This window comes from Bidens hawaiensis, unplaced genomic scaffold (genome assembly GCF_021521415.1).
Source record: "Bidens hawaiensis isolate Kalapana, Puna unplaced genomic scaffold, B.hawaiensis_p1.1 tig00005663_1, whole genome shotgun sequence".
NCBI classification, from domain to species: domain Eukaryota; kingdom Viridiplantae; phylum Streptophyta; class Magnoliopsida; order Asterales; family Asteraceae; genus Bidens; species Bidens hawaiensis.
The window spans coordinates 803,426-816,613 of NW_027491369.1; the positions used below are offsets into that span (position 1 = coordinate 803,426).

At 32.4% G+C, this 13,188-nt stretch overlaps 3 protein-coding genes across 4 annotated transcripts; 1 reads left to right on the forward strand and 2 right to left on the reverse strand.

Annotated features, from left to right (window-relative positions):
- Positions 1-5,384: 5,384 nt before the first annotated feature.
- On the forward strand, positions 5,385-8,369 carry LOC143630454 (uncharacterized). The gene is made up of 8 exons (XM_077099456.1): positions 5,385-5,948; positions 6,322-6,416; positions 6,531-6,634; positions 6,734-6,834; positions 6,913-7,016; positions 7,103-7,537; positions 7,617-7,748; positions 7,845-8,369. The coding sequence occupies exons 1-8, from the start codon at positions 5,709-5,711 to the stop codon at positions 7,996-7,998; spliced, it is 1,365 nt and encodes a 454-aa protein (XP_076955571.1). The 5' UTR covers positions 5,385-5,708; the 3' UTR covers positions 7,999-8,369.
- A 170-nt stretch (positions 8,370-8,539) lies between these two features.
- On the reverse strand, positions 8,540-10,752 carry LOC143630455 (protein POOR HOMOLOGOUS SYNAPSIS 1-like). Of its 2 annotated transcripts, XM_077099459.1 has the most exons (5): positions 10,029-10,752; positions 9,906-9,965; positions 9,368-9,831; positions 9,242-9,269; positions 8,540-9,158 (listed from the first exon to the last, which is right to left on the reverse strand). In XM_077099459.1, exons 3-5 carry the CDS (start codon positions 9,572-9,574, stop codon positions 9,100-9,102), a joined length of 294 nt encoding a protein of 97 aa, XP_076955574.1. In that variant the 5' UTR covers positions 9,575-9,831; positions 9,906-9,965; positions 10,029-10,752; the 3' UTR covers positions 8,540-9,099. The 2 variants fall into 2 exon arrangements, with proteins under 2 accessions (XP_076955574.1, XP_076955573.1); XM_077099458.1 differs by having other exon boundaries at positions 9,906-10,752.
- LOC143630428 (protein POOR HOMOLOGOUS SYNAPSIS 1-like) lies at positions 9,654-12,287 on the reverse strand. The gene is made up of 6 exons (XM_077099443.1): positions 11,994-12,287; positions 10,352-10,468; positions 10,198-10,263; positions 10,029-10,123; positions 9,906-9,965; positions 9,654-9,831 (listed from the first exon to the last, which is right to left on the reverse strand). Exons 1-6 carry the CDS (start codon positions 12,285-12,287, stop codon positions 9,654-9,656), a joined length of 810 nt encoding a protein of 269 aa, XP_076955558.1.
- Positions 12,288-13,188: the final 901 nt, after the last annotated feature.

The following is a 13,188-nucleotide window of genomic DNA, read 5'->3' on the forward strand; positions in this document are numbered from 1 at the left end:
ACATTAACGTTTTATACTAGCTTAGGCCAATGCCGTCTTTAAGGCATGGCGGGGTAGTCGACGGCCACAGGCCCGACACCCCGCTAGGCCCGAAAAATTTTTTCAAATAAAAAGTTATATGTATTTTTATATAAAAAATATGTATAATTAATGTTTAAGCACAATTACAAAACCACTAGATTGGTCTAGTGGTAATGATGTGGACATCTAACCAAAAGGTTGTGGGTTCTAATTTTTAACCATAATTTTATACAAAAGTTTTTTACAAAACTCAAATCATAATCAAGTAAGCCTATTTAAAATTAAATTGTTTAAAGTAAAAAAAAAATGTTTTTTTTTATTTAAGGCCCAAAAAAATTTCCGCCTTTGACACAAAATTTTTTTAGCCTTCTCAGAGCTGGCCCTGGCCTTACGAGGGTGTGAATGATTCAGTTATTGGCTCAAACTAAACCGAAAATCAAAAACATGGCTTTTGAGTTTATGAAAACCATTCGGATTCGATTTTTTCCCTCTCCGTTTCTTCAGCTTTCGATTTAGGTTCCGTTGGGTTTCACCATTTTGAGCATGAGTTTTTGGGCCGAAGAAAATTGGTCCAAAATAATATAATTGGGCCTAAATATTTTTTGTTAACTAATGATTAATAAAGCCATTCTAAAAAGACTACTGATTAATAAAAATGAAATTATGGGTTACCCTATATATTAAATTCTTACAAAATAAGTAGCATTAAAAATAAAAATTGAAAATTCATACATTCGATTATGTTCGGTTCTTTCAGTCTAATAATATGCAAAACCGAAACCAAACCAAAAATTCGGTTTTTACAAAAATATAAACCAAACCAATAGCTTTTGTTTGGGTTAGGTTATTATATTTTATAGATTACTTATAGGTTTTTTCGATTTAATACACACCCCTTAAAATCGATTTAAGATATTAATGACACTTTCTATGTTTTTGTTTATCAATTAAAAAGGGGGATTGCGACGAAGTTTGTTGTCTGCTTACATGCCTCTCAATTGTAGTTGGAGTTTTGATAACTTATTTATTAAGTGATTGTCAATTAAAATCTTTTTACGGCATAGAATATAAACATAATGAAAAGTGAGCCCATTACGTTAGGCAGAATGTGGACAAAGCTTTGACTGAATCCAATCCACTGCCACGGGAATAATAAATAACTCAACATGCTGTCTTTCAATGATAATTGCTTGCATATGTGGACTCGGTTTTTTTTTTCTCTTTTTTTTCGACAATTAAGATATTGCAACATAAAGTATATAACTATATATTAAAAAAAAAGTGCTTTAAGATATCGTATGCAATAGAAACATCAAACAAGTATGGAACGATTGATCTCCTTGGTTTATTTGACGAGCTTTAATTTATCAATTATCCGGTTTACCTCCCTAAAGATAAATATTTAGATTCATTTATAAGTTTTAGAATTCTCCTTGGATGTAACTAAAATATAAAATCATGATAGATTGATAGGTATGAAATAATCCCAGCATGGGCCAATAAAATATTAAAAAAACAAAAAAATAATGATGCATAGAAATATAGAATATCAATCCACTGCTCACCTGTATCCGTTTTATCGTGGTCCTAGTTATAAAGTATGGGTAGTTGCAAAGTATAACTAGATTCAAAGTCAAAAAATGTTGGCTTTAATAAGTTCTATATTGAGAGGACAGTCAAATGAAAAAGAAATACGGACGTGCCCAAAACAACATGTGACAACATGACACGATTTAGATCAATCAATTGAAATATGTGTAGTTACAATATATAATAAATTTGATTTTGGTATTTGATTAATGGACAATAGCTCTCACTCACACTTTGGAGTTAAATAACGACTATTTTTAGTTTTAACGCTTTACTTTAAATAAGCTAGATGATGAAGTAATTATGTTTTAGCAAAATATAACTCTGAAACTCATGCACAACCATAAAAGATATTCAGGGGTGTAAATGATTTAAGTCAAGTTAATTTGAGCTCGAGTAAGCTTATGTTTGTTTCATTTAACTTACGATAACTTAAGCTTGAGTTCGGCTTGTTTCGAGTTGTATCATTAAAGCTCTAGGTAGGAGAAGTTTTCAAGATCTAGCTCGGCTCTTATTTGGCTTATTTATTGTTTATTATCTAATTTATATACATATATACGTTTTAGTCCATATCTTCCGATTTATTCCAGATTTAGGGAAAATATGAAGAGCTGATTAATCAACATCATTTTGATATCACATATTGATCAGTTCTTCATGTAAGCAATAGAAAACATGATAAATATTAAACCCATGAACCTGTTACAGCATAGGGAATAGTAACCTCAGCAGAGTATGATGTAGTCAAAATGTTTGTTATCTTGATCGAGTTCCCCTTTAGGATGTATAGTTAAGGATGATGATTAGGGCTATTGAGAAGAACTCAGTTTTAGAAGAGAGAGGAGACACATACATTTCTTATGTGTGTGAGATTAGATTATAATGTTAATTTATTCACTCTATATATGCACCCTGGGGAGAACCTGTTATTAGCTAGTATGGGTAATATGACTTATCAACATTAACCAAGCTAATATATAATAATGTATATTAAATAATTTTGATCTGTTATCATATAAATGATTATAATGGTCATATATAAATATATATATGGCCAGTGGCGAAGCTTGGACTAAGACGCCCGGGGGGGGGGGGGGGGGGGGGGCTCAAAATGTATAAAGAATTTCAAAAAACGGAGGGGGCTGGGCTCAAATTTTCGGCCGAAAACGGCAAAATTTACACTACGTATAAAAAATTTCGGCCGAAAACAGGTAAATTTACACTATTACGCGAAAAAACCGGGGGGGCCGGGGCCACCCCCGGCCCTCACTAACCTTCGCCATTGTATATGGCTATATATTTATTCTTACAATTATGTTTTAGCAAAATATAACTCCGAAACTCATGCACAACAATATAAGGTAAATCAGGGGAGTAAATGATTTAAGTCTAGTTCGAGCTCGAGTAAGCTTATGTTTGTTTCATTTAACTTACAAGAACTCAAGCTTGAGTTCGACTTGTTTCGAGCTCTATTATCGAAGCTCTAGGTAGGAGAAGTTTTCAAGATCGAGCTCGGCTCATATTTGACTTGTTTATTGTTTATTAAATAATAATTTCTATACATATATAAGTATTCTTTAATACCTTTATAATTATTATTTTTATGTATAACATAGTACATATTGTTTTATCTTTTTTCACATAATAACAATATTACGTAAATATATATTTATTATATTAAATAAAATTTTTATCAATAATAGGTTTTTTTGGCTCGTAAGCCTACTCAAGCCCCATAAACGAAACTTGGAGCCTTCTCAGGCTTGTTCATTACACAAAGATTTTTGTTTTTTATTGTTAATATAAACCAAGTTTTTATAACTTTTGAAAACATATAAATTACAAAATGCTTGTTGTTTAATATAGAAACAAATATCACATCGATTTCTGAGAAATCCCTGCTCGTTTCCATTTGTGAATATTGTTGATACTACTCTCATTCATGATATTGGATTGCAATCTTAGAAAAAAAGAAAAAAAAAGAAAAATGGCATTAAAGGGGGCAATCCGATCGATTTTGTGATTGGGATTGCAATCCCTATTTTTCTCAATCATGGACACTTGTCAACATATTAGTGGATGTATTTTTATTTTATTTTCTCTTTTTAATTCTCACCAATTAATTATATATACTTTTTGGTTTTTGTTTTATAACTTATTATTTTTGACTTTTTAAAAAAATCTAAAAACACAGTCTTACTTAGTTTTTTTTTGTGAGCATTCCGGTATAAATTTCGTTAAAAATAGAGTTTGTTTAAAAAATCATATTTTTTATATAAAATTTTATTTTTTCCCATTATTGAATTATTTAAAGTTTTTTATATTTAAAAAAAATATAATTACTTAATTATATTTATATAGTTAATCAAAACTAATTATAAATTGAATTTATTTAATAAAATAAGGATGAGATTGGGTTGTTAATGGGAGTAAAAGATTGGAGTGGGTTAAATTTTATAGATTGAAGGGAGAGAAATTAATTTTATAATGTAAGATTGAGATTGTGAGATTGTTGATGAGGATAGTCTGAGGATTAATGAGTGGGTGGGACCGGTGGATGTTAGTTGGATAAGGTCCAGCTCAGATCCAGCACGCCTCTGCTCTGTTTGTTTATGTGGAAACCCCTACACTCTTGCTACAAATTTTATTTTGTTTTCAATTTCAGATTAAGTTTTTTATTTAATAGATTTGATAAGATTTCTTTGACATCTTTATATGGTATGGTGAAGGTAGATATTGAAGACGGTTATTTAATGAACTAGTTACAACAATTTATATTCTTATGATATTTTAGTATTGGTGGTATTTTATTTAATTATTTATATTTTAGAGGTTATATACTTATATGGCAATATAACTTATGGAGTTACTTTTATATTTCTTGTCACCATAATTGAAAGCTCATTACCAAAACTAGTTAAGAACATGCATGATAATAAAAGACATTTAAAACATTAATTGATTCCTAATACATTCATGTGCTAGTCGTTTGAAAAGACTAATATATTTAGAACCATATACCTATTTGTACATAATACATAAAAGTTAACCAAAAAAAAATAGTGACGGAATATAATTGTACATGACTGTCTTTGTATTAGTACTTCTTACAGTTATTAACTTAGTATTCATTTCAGAACTAATAATATTTCGTATGTCATAACCAAAATGATACACATAAAACAATAAGTTATAAAATCTTAAATATATATAAACGAAAACATCCTTATATTATTTTAAGTCATCAAAAATTGTTTTATTTGTAAATGAAGGTTTCTCATGCATTTGACCCGAAATCACATGTAAGAGTCTTACCAAACCCAGATAATCCTTAAACGGATTATAACATCTCATTATATTAAAAATTAATCTCATTAAATATTTGATAACAAATATTTTATAAAATAGGGATATACTAAAAATTAATATCCGATTTATTACATTTTTTTAAAATATATTATTTATAATTAAGAAATAATTTTATTTAAAAATAAAAAAAATGAGTCTCACCAAACCCAAAGAGCTTTTAAATCGGGTTATAACATCTCATTTATTTATGAAACCATTTTATCATCAAATTTTAAGTATATTATTATTATCAACACCATAAAAATTCATAAATATTAAAAACGTAATATGTAAAACAATACCGTAATATGGGAGGATAAAAACTAGTAATTTTATAAAAGGGTTGCGTTCTTCAAACATTTTAATACTTATTTGTTATTTGTTAAAGTGCACGTTAAAGTTAAAGCAGATTATTTAACGTGATATCCCCATTTTGATTCACCCTAGGGACGTAGGACCCACGAAATAATATATAATTTGATTCACGTTTATTCCAATGCATACGTGACACCAATCCACACCATCCTTTTTGTACAAATTGAATGAGTGAACAATAACATGCCGCATGTAACGCCTCCAATGATTTAAAACTCAGATATACGTGGAAAAAAAACACCAACCAAATTCTAGAAAAATCCTATAAAACATTCATTCCTTGATTGGCATTCGACTCTCCCAGAAATTCGTGAAGAAATTAGAGCCTTCAAAGCTCTTTTTTCTTTTTCTTGAATTTCTTCGGAAGAAAGAAAATGTTTCGGCTTTCTATAGCCGCTCTTCAATTTATCGAGCTGCTCGTGAGTTCCTTGGTTCATTTGTCGTATGGGTTTTATATATTTAGCTCTGCGGTTGCGGGTGATCTTTCCTTGGCTTTGAATGCTTTGTTTTTCAAGTCGAATATCGAACCGGCCATTAGGGATAATTCGGCTAACTCGGATGATGATTTGCCCCCCATTGTGTTGGTTCATGGAATATTTGGATTTGGAAAAGGGGTAATTATTTATTTATGTTCTTCATATATACATTCATATATATGTATGGTTTGCTTACATTCTACTAGGAATGAGGAAAAGGTACCGGTACCACACCTTTTAAGGTTTTGGGACAGGTACGGTATTGGTATCTTATTGTTTTCGGTACCAAACAGAAGTGGTACCGTACCATACCAAGCATTTTTTTGTAGCAATATCCATTTTTGATGATTTTTAAGTATGGGTACTTTTGGTACATCCCTACGTTTCGCCCTCCCTAGACCCTGTTAATTGGTGGGATTTTATTGGGCATGGTTGTTATCAAATTAGCGTTATGATTTATCAATTCCCTCGCAAAAATCTATCTAAATAGAAATCTTTTTTTTGGTAACAGAGATTAGGTGGATTATCTTATTTTGCCGGGGCAGAGAAAAAAGATGAGAAGGTTTTGGTGCCTGATTTGGGTTCATTAACCAGCATTTACGACAGGTTTGTTGGTAAATCATGTGTCCTAGAGTAAATTGGGTGGTTCCGGGACCCAAATTTAGTTCGTGTTCATGCAAGTTATTGGATTTTGGTTATAAAAAATATGTTTTTTTTCAGGGCAAGAGAATTGTTCTATTACTTGAAAGGTGGACAGGTTGATTATGGTGAAGAACACAGCAAGGCTTGTGGGCATTCGCAGTTTGGAAGAATATACGAACAAGGTTAACAAATTTAATGAAACAAGTAATTAAAACTTTAATTTTTGGTTTGAGTAAAAAGTTTTAGCCAAAATTAATAATGTTTGGTTTGATGTTTATCAGGGCACTACCCTCAGTGGGATGAAGAACATCCTATTCACTTTGTTGGGCATTCGGCTGGGGCTCAAGTGATTCGAGTTTTGCAGCAAATGTTGGCTGATAAGGTTTGTGTTTGTTTCGGGACGATGTTAACATTTTCATTTTATGGTTTTTCTAATTGGATTTTTTTTTTAAATTTGCAGGCATTCAGGGGATATGAAAACACTTCTGAAAATTGGGTACTAAGTGTGACATCTTTATCTGGTGCGTTTAATGGGACTACTCGAGCTTACTTGGATGGGATGCAGTAAGTTTTATATATCCATTTCTGTAAATATTTGCTTGAATGTTGAAACTTTTGTTCCTGATCCAAATTACTGTATTTGTTTTTAGGCCAGACGGGATGTCCATGAAGCCGATATGCCTACTCCAGTTATTACGTGTTGGAGTAATTGTTTATGATTGGATCGATATTCCTATATTAAAGTATTATTACAATTTTGGGTTTGATCATTACAATATGTCGTGGAGGAAAGCCGGCATTTGGGGACTTGTTGATTGTCTTCTTGGGAATTCAGGGCCGTTTGCTTCTGCTGATTGGATCCTTCCGGATCTAACAATTCAAGGGTCCTTACGTCTCAACAGCCGTCTAAACACCTTTCCTTGTACATACTATTTTAGTTATGCGACAAAACGTACTAGGAAATTCTTGGGTTACACGGTACCTTCAAATGTACTAGGAATCCACCTGTTGCTTTTTATCAGAGTCTTGCAGATGTGTCAATGGAGGCACCCACCTGATGTTCCTCCACCTTTTAAGGGCTATAGGTTGGTTAAATTTGTTTCAGTATTTATAATGTTTTTTGTAAAATATTGTGTGTAACGTTTTATATATTTTGATCTTTAGGGATGAAGAATGGTGGGATAACGATGGTGCGTTAAATACTGTATCCATGACATATCCTAAGTTCCCAGTTGAACACCCTAATCGATTTGTGGTTCAAGATTCTGAATGCCAGCCTTTGCAACCGGGAATTTGGTATGATTTATATTCAAGCTATGTTAAAAGCCTTGTATTAACTGCAAAAACAATGCTTTAAGAGGTGTTAATTTGGAAGTGTATGGTTTTGTGCAGGTATTACAAGATAGTTGAGGGGGATCACATTCTTTTTGTAGTGAACCGAGAAAGAGCAGGGGTACAGTTTGATCTGATATATGACAGTATATTTGAGCGCTGTAGGAAACATGCGTTTAGAAAGGTTCCAACAATGCCAGACCATGCTAAATGATGAGGTTAGCTGTGCTACAAATACATGTGACATCTTGTAATTGAGCTGTATGTCAATTTTCTTCCGATAGAATGATGTGTATGTGCATTGGTGTTGTACAGCTATGAATTCATTTCTATGTATTCAGTTTCACCCCCCTTCTATCACAGTCCATATGCTTCATTTTAGCCTTCGGTTTTGGCAATTGGACCGATATTGAGCCCAAGCATGTTCATGCTAATCTATAAATGTGTATCAGTGTATGTAATGGATCTTTAGCACAGATTGTACATGTGATGTATTATCAGGATCTTTACATTCAAATCTAGCAGCTATGGTTCTGAACAACTTATCTTGCCAACAATACATGCTTTGAAATTGCTTGTGTATAACTGTTATAAGTGATTTAACCTATTGGGATTTCAATTGCCACGCACAAGTGCACGTTTGCCGGTTATAAGTTCTGCAAGAACCGCGCCGATGCAAAGAAGTATTCAACAGCTGCATGGCATTTAGATCTAGAAGTCTTTTGGCATTTAGATCTAGAAGTCTTTTAACATGTTAGATCTCATGTACTTTATGGCAACTGATCAATCGATAATGAATTTGTTCTAAACATTGAATGTTTTATACAAATAACTAATGTGTTAATTATATGTACAAATACAGGAATCGTCTAAATATTTAAATAAGTAGTATTTTTTAAAGGTGTTTGCAATAAAAACAGACTTTTAGTGGGCAAATCACAATAAGATACACAATTTTATTAGGCGATCTCAAACTCTCTTATTATGAACTAAGTGTTTATAGATGATATATCTTTAGTACCTCTAACCACATTATCTAATAATATTAACTGTCAATGGCAAGATTTGATGCTTCGGGTTCTAAAGAAATATGATGAGATGCACAAATTATGGCTGATGGTCAAAATTGCATTGCAATGTATAGGCAGTCATACATACTATAAAATTTTTCATGGCTTACTAGTGATACAACTTAATGGCTAGTGTTTGTTTATCTAATGTAGATTAGTATCATGTAGCTAATAACAAGGGCATAAGAAAGGATCAGAATCATATGAACTTTACTTATTAATATTGCTGTGGTTTTGCAAGATTATTACAGCAGCAAATCATCTCCAAGTTCAATTACGACCTTCTGTACCTTGCTCAGCGTTTCTGTGAGCACCAAAACTTAAGTTATTGAGTAATTTATTTTGAAAAGAAGATGAATATTTTAAGCTGCATATTTAAACATGTACCTCGGAAGGAAGAGTCTTCCAGATATTTCTGTGGAATAAAATTATTGCATTAGCAATTCCAACACTATAAAAACCAGTTATAACATTATAAAAAATTAAATATCATTTATTTAGCCTAGGAAATACCATGATATCCCTTTTGAGAATGACATCTTCTGGATCAGTTGCTTGAAACACACCTATATCAGCCACAGGGAAGCAGTTCATCAGTAATGATGTGAAACTAGGAGGAAACGCCGAGAGCTTTCCTTGAACATCTTGACTTAAATGACTTCCATCATGGTTCTGAATTGGATAATATGGTTGGATATAAGTGTCAGCAGAATCTGCCATTGAACTAGAGTCCTGGACTAGTCTGCACAAACAAGTTAAGTTTCAGTTAAAATCTAGTTGCAGACTTTCAGATGAGTTATTATATTATCTCCCACCTATACATGGGTGCAGAGTTTGATGTGAAACTAGGAGGAAAAGCCGAGAGCTTTTCTTGAACATCCTGACTTAAATGCCTTCCATCATGGTTCTCAATTGGATAAAATGGCTGGATATAAGTGTAATCACAAGCTGCCCTTGAACTAGAGTCCTGTATTGGTCTACACAAACAAGTTAACTTTCAGTTAAAAATCTAGCTGCAGACTTTCAGATGAGTTACCATGTTATCTCCCACCTATAAATTGGTTCAGAAAATTCTGCACTAGTGGTTATCAGGTCCCAGTCTTGGATCGGTCTGAAAAAAGAAATCAGTTATGAGCTTAAACTGAATTAAAATAGGCAATATATTCTCACCAACCTATTTTCAGCTTCAAAAGAAGGGATGAACTCAGATTCAGATGATGTGTTGGATTTATAGATGCCAGATATAGACCCATTTTGCCCAAAGGCTTCCTAAATAGCAGAAGATGAGATTACACTTGTGCCACAACAACCAAAAGACGGAAGAGAAAGAGAAAGGGTTGAACCTTTAAGAAATTTATAAATCTTTCAGCCTCATCAATTGCGAGAAATCGCACAACAAACTTTTGAATCTGCAAACAACAAAACGCCTTAACTGAGGTCTTATATTGTTGTATGAGTGCAACAATTGGTAACAATGAGCAAATATGAGTGTCTTGCCTGGCCTACTTCATCTTTATAACTCATGAATACAACCTTGCTACCTCTAGGAGAGTATCCAGTCAAACATGAGACCTGAGGCCAGGTGAAATTTAGCTTTGAAATGTAATGCTCTTCCTGGAATGATTCAGTACCCAAAGTTTGTTAGGTTTATGATAAAGGTTCATAGTAAACAGACTATACAGTCACAACTAGTACACCATAAGCATAAGACAATTGACCAATCAAATTAATATAGGAACTGTGTAAACCAAAATAATGCCTGTTTGCAAAATTGGACCACAGATAGCATTACAATAGATGCAAGGTTTGAAGACTTCTCGTGTACAAATTACAATAGCTAACCAGCATGCAACTCCTAACGTTCTCTTCTGTCTTAAAATTACATATGAAGTAACAATTTAGTGTGTATGAACGAGCTGGTAGCATCTAACAGTCAGCCTACAGAATTTTCCATATTATATGATTCATAACGAATTATGTTATGAACACGTCCAGTTATGTGTTAAAAGTTGAGCAAAATCAAACAAGTAGAGATGGTTATAAAAAAACATCTCAAATGCTTGATACGAGTTTCGATTTGCAATTAAATGGCAGAAGAATTGTAGAAAACACACAGTCAGAATTTGAATTAATAATAAACGACACAAATAAGGCGAATATCGATACTAATTACTAAAAAACAGAAACACTATTGGAAACTCAAAGATATTCTACATTTGCACCTAGTCAACTGAAGATATCATAAAGCAAATAATATTATTAGATAGCCAACAACAACTCACAGATCAGCATGTAATAGCACGGTTTAACAGAAATCAAGTATTCTAAACTTTAAAGGACGTGAATGCTACACTAATCATGTCTGTAAATCATGAAAACAGGTTATTAGCAAACAACGAACCGGTGGAGTCTAATAGTTAGCCTACATAATCCGCCATTTCACATGATTTAGAATAAATTAGGTCACAAACGCGTACAGTTAACTTGTTTACAATTGTGTAAAATCAATTAACACGTAGATATAGTTACAGTTAACTCAATGATATTGTACATTTGTACCAAGCCAACTGAAGATATCATAATAAAGCAAATAATATTAATAGATAGCTAACAACAACTCAAAGATCACAGTGTAATAGCACGGTTTAATAAAAATCGATTATAACTCTATAGGACGTGATTACTACTCTAATCATGAACAGAGTCACAATTCAGCTCCAGTAAATCGTGTAAACAGGTTACTAAACCTGAGTTTGAACTAAATCACTTAATCACATAGGTCAGCCTACAGAATTCATTAGCAAACTGCTAGTAAGAACGAAACCGGTGGAATCTAATAGTCAGCCTACAGAATTGTCAATAATATATGATTTAGAACAAATTAGGTTACAAACGCCTACAGTTAACATGTTTAATTGCTTAGAATCAATTAACAACACGTAGATATAGTTACAATTGCTTGATAACTGTTTGCAATGAAGTGCACAGTCAGAGATTTAATTAACAATTAATGATACAAATTGCTCGATAAGCGTTAACCAAATGCACAGTAACTGTAATGAACGATAACGAACTAATTATAACTGAATCAACAAAAACGATAGATCTGTAACTGTAAGGAACGATGATAATAACTTACGATGACGTGGCCAACGAGAGTAACAGTAAGGATGACGGAGTGATCAGCAGTGGCGAGTAATCTGAGAGATGCGAGAGAACTGGACGAAATCCATGAGTTTTTAGGCTTTTTAGCAAGTGGAAGCAGAGTTGGATGAGATGTGGAGCTAAATGGACAGTTGAAGAACCGAGCGTACTGGACTTCAAATGGATCGCCGATGGAGACGGTGGTGGTTATGGTGGTGATTGACATTGTTGCTTGCTGCTGCTGCTCACTGTCTGTTCCGTTGGATTCATGAGACTGAAATAGCTTCATACTTGGTTGGTTAGTTATTTCTGTGAACATGCTTATTAAGCTGCTTTTGGAATTTGTTAGACACGTGGATTGGTACCGCCACCGTTATACACAAAACTGAATTGGACCCCCTTTTTTTATTTTCTCAAAATGAGTTATCGGTTAAATTTATTATATCGGGATATGTTTGTCTTTTGATCAAGGAAAATCTCACCTAAAGCCAACGCCCGTTAACACTTGACATGATTGTGCGGTTAGATAAAATTCATTCAGTTCAAGGATCTAACTAGTGAAAGCATGTACTCGCCTATGTCTCTCATTATCACTTTGTAGTCTCTGAAACTAAATGTTTTTATCATGAATCAAACCTGAGTTACATGAAACATAAAATATCTCTCTTACCACCTCACCACTAACTTATTGACCATTGGATATGTGTTGGTAAAAATAAAATTGATTTGAAATATGAAATATAAATTATATAGTTTTCAACTACATTGTCTAAAAAATACATATAATTCCTTATGTTTTTATAGATTGTATAACGTATTACTTCTTCCGTCCCGGTCAAAGTGTCTTAGTTTGAAAAATACAAAGTTTAAAGTATATTAAATTATTATTATTTTTGTTTACTAAATAACAATAATATAACAATAATGCCCTTGAAAATTGGGTTAAGTTAAAATACAAAGGGAGACAAAAATGAGAATTGTGAGAACAATTTTTGACCACACAAAAAATTCTTTAAAAATAAATTCAAAAAATAATAAAAAAATCATAACACAAAATATAAATGAATAAACGAAAAAAATTAATAAACTAAAATGTTTCTGCCATCATTCCCGTTCAAAAAAATAAATAAAAAACAAATACAAAGAAATAAAAAAAATTGACGAAAAGACACAATGGTGAGATCAAAGAC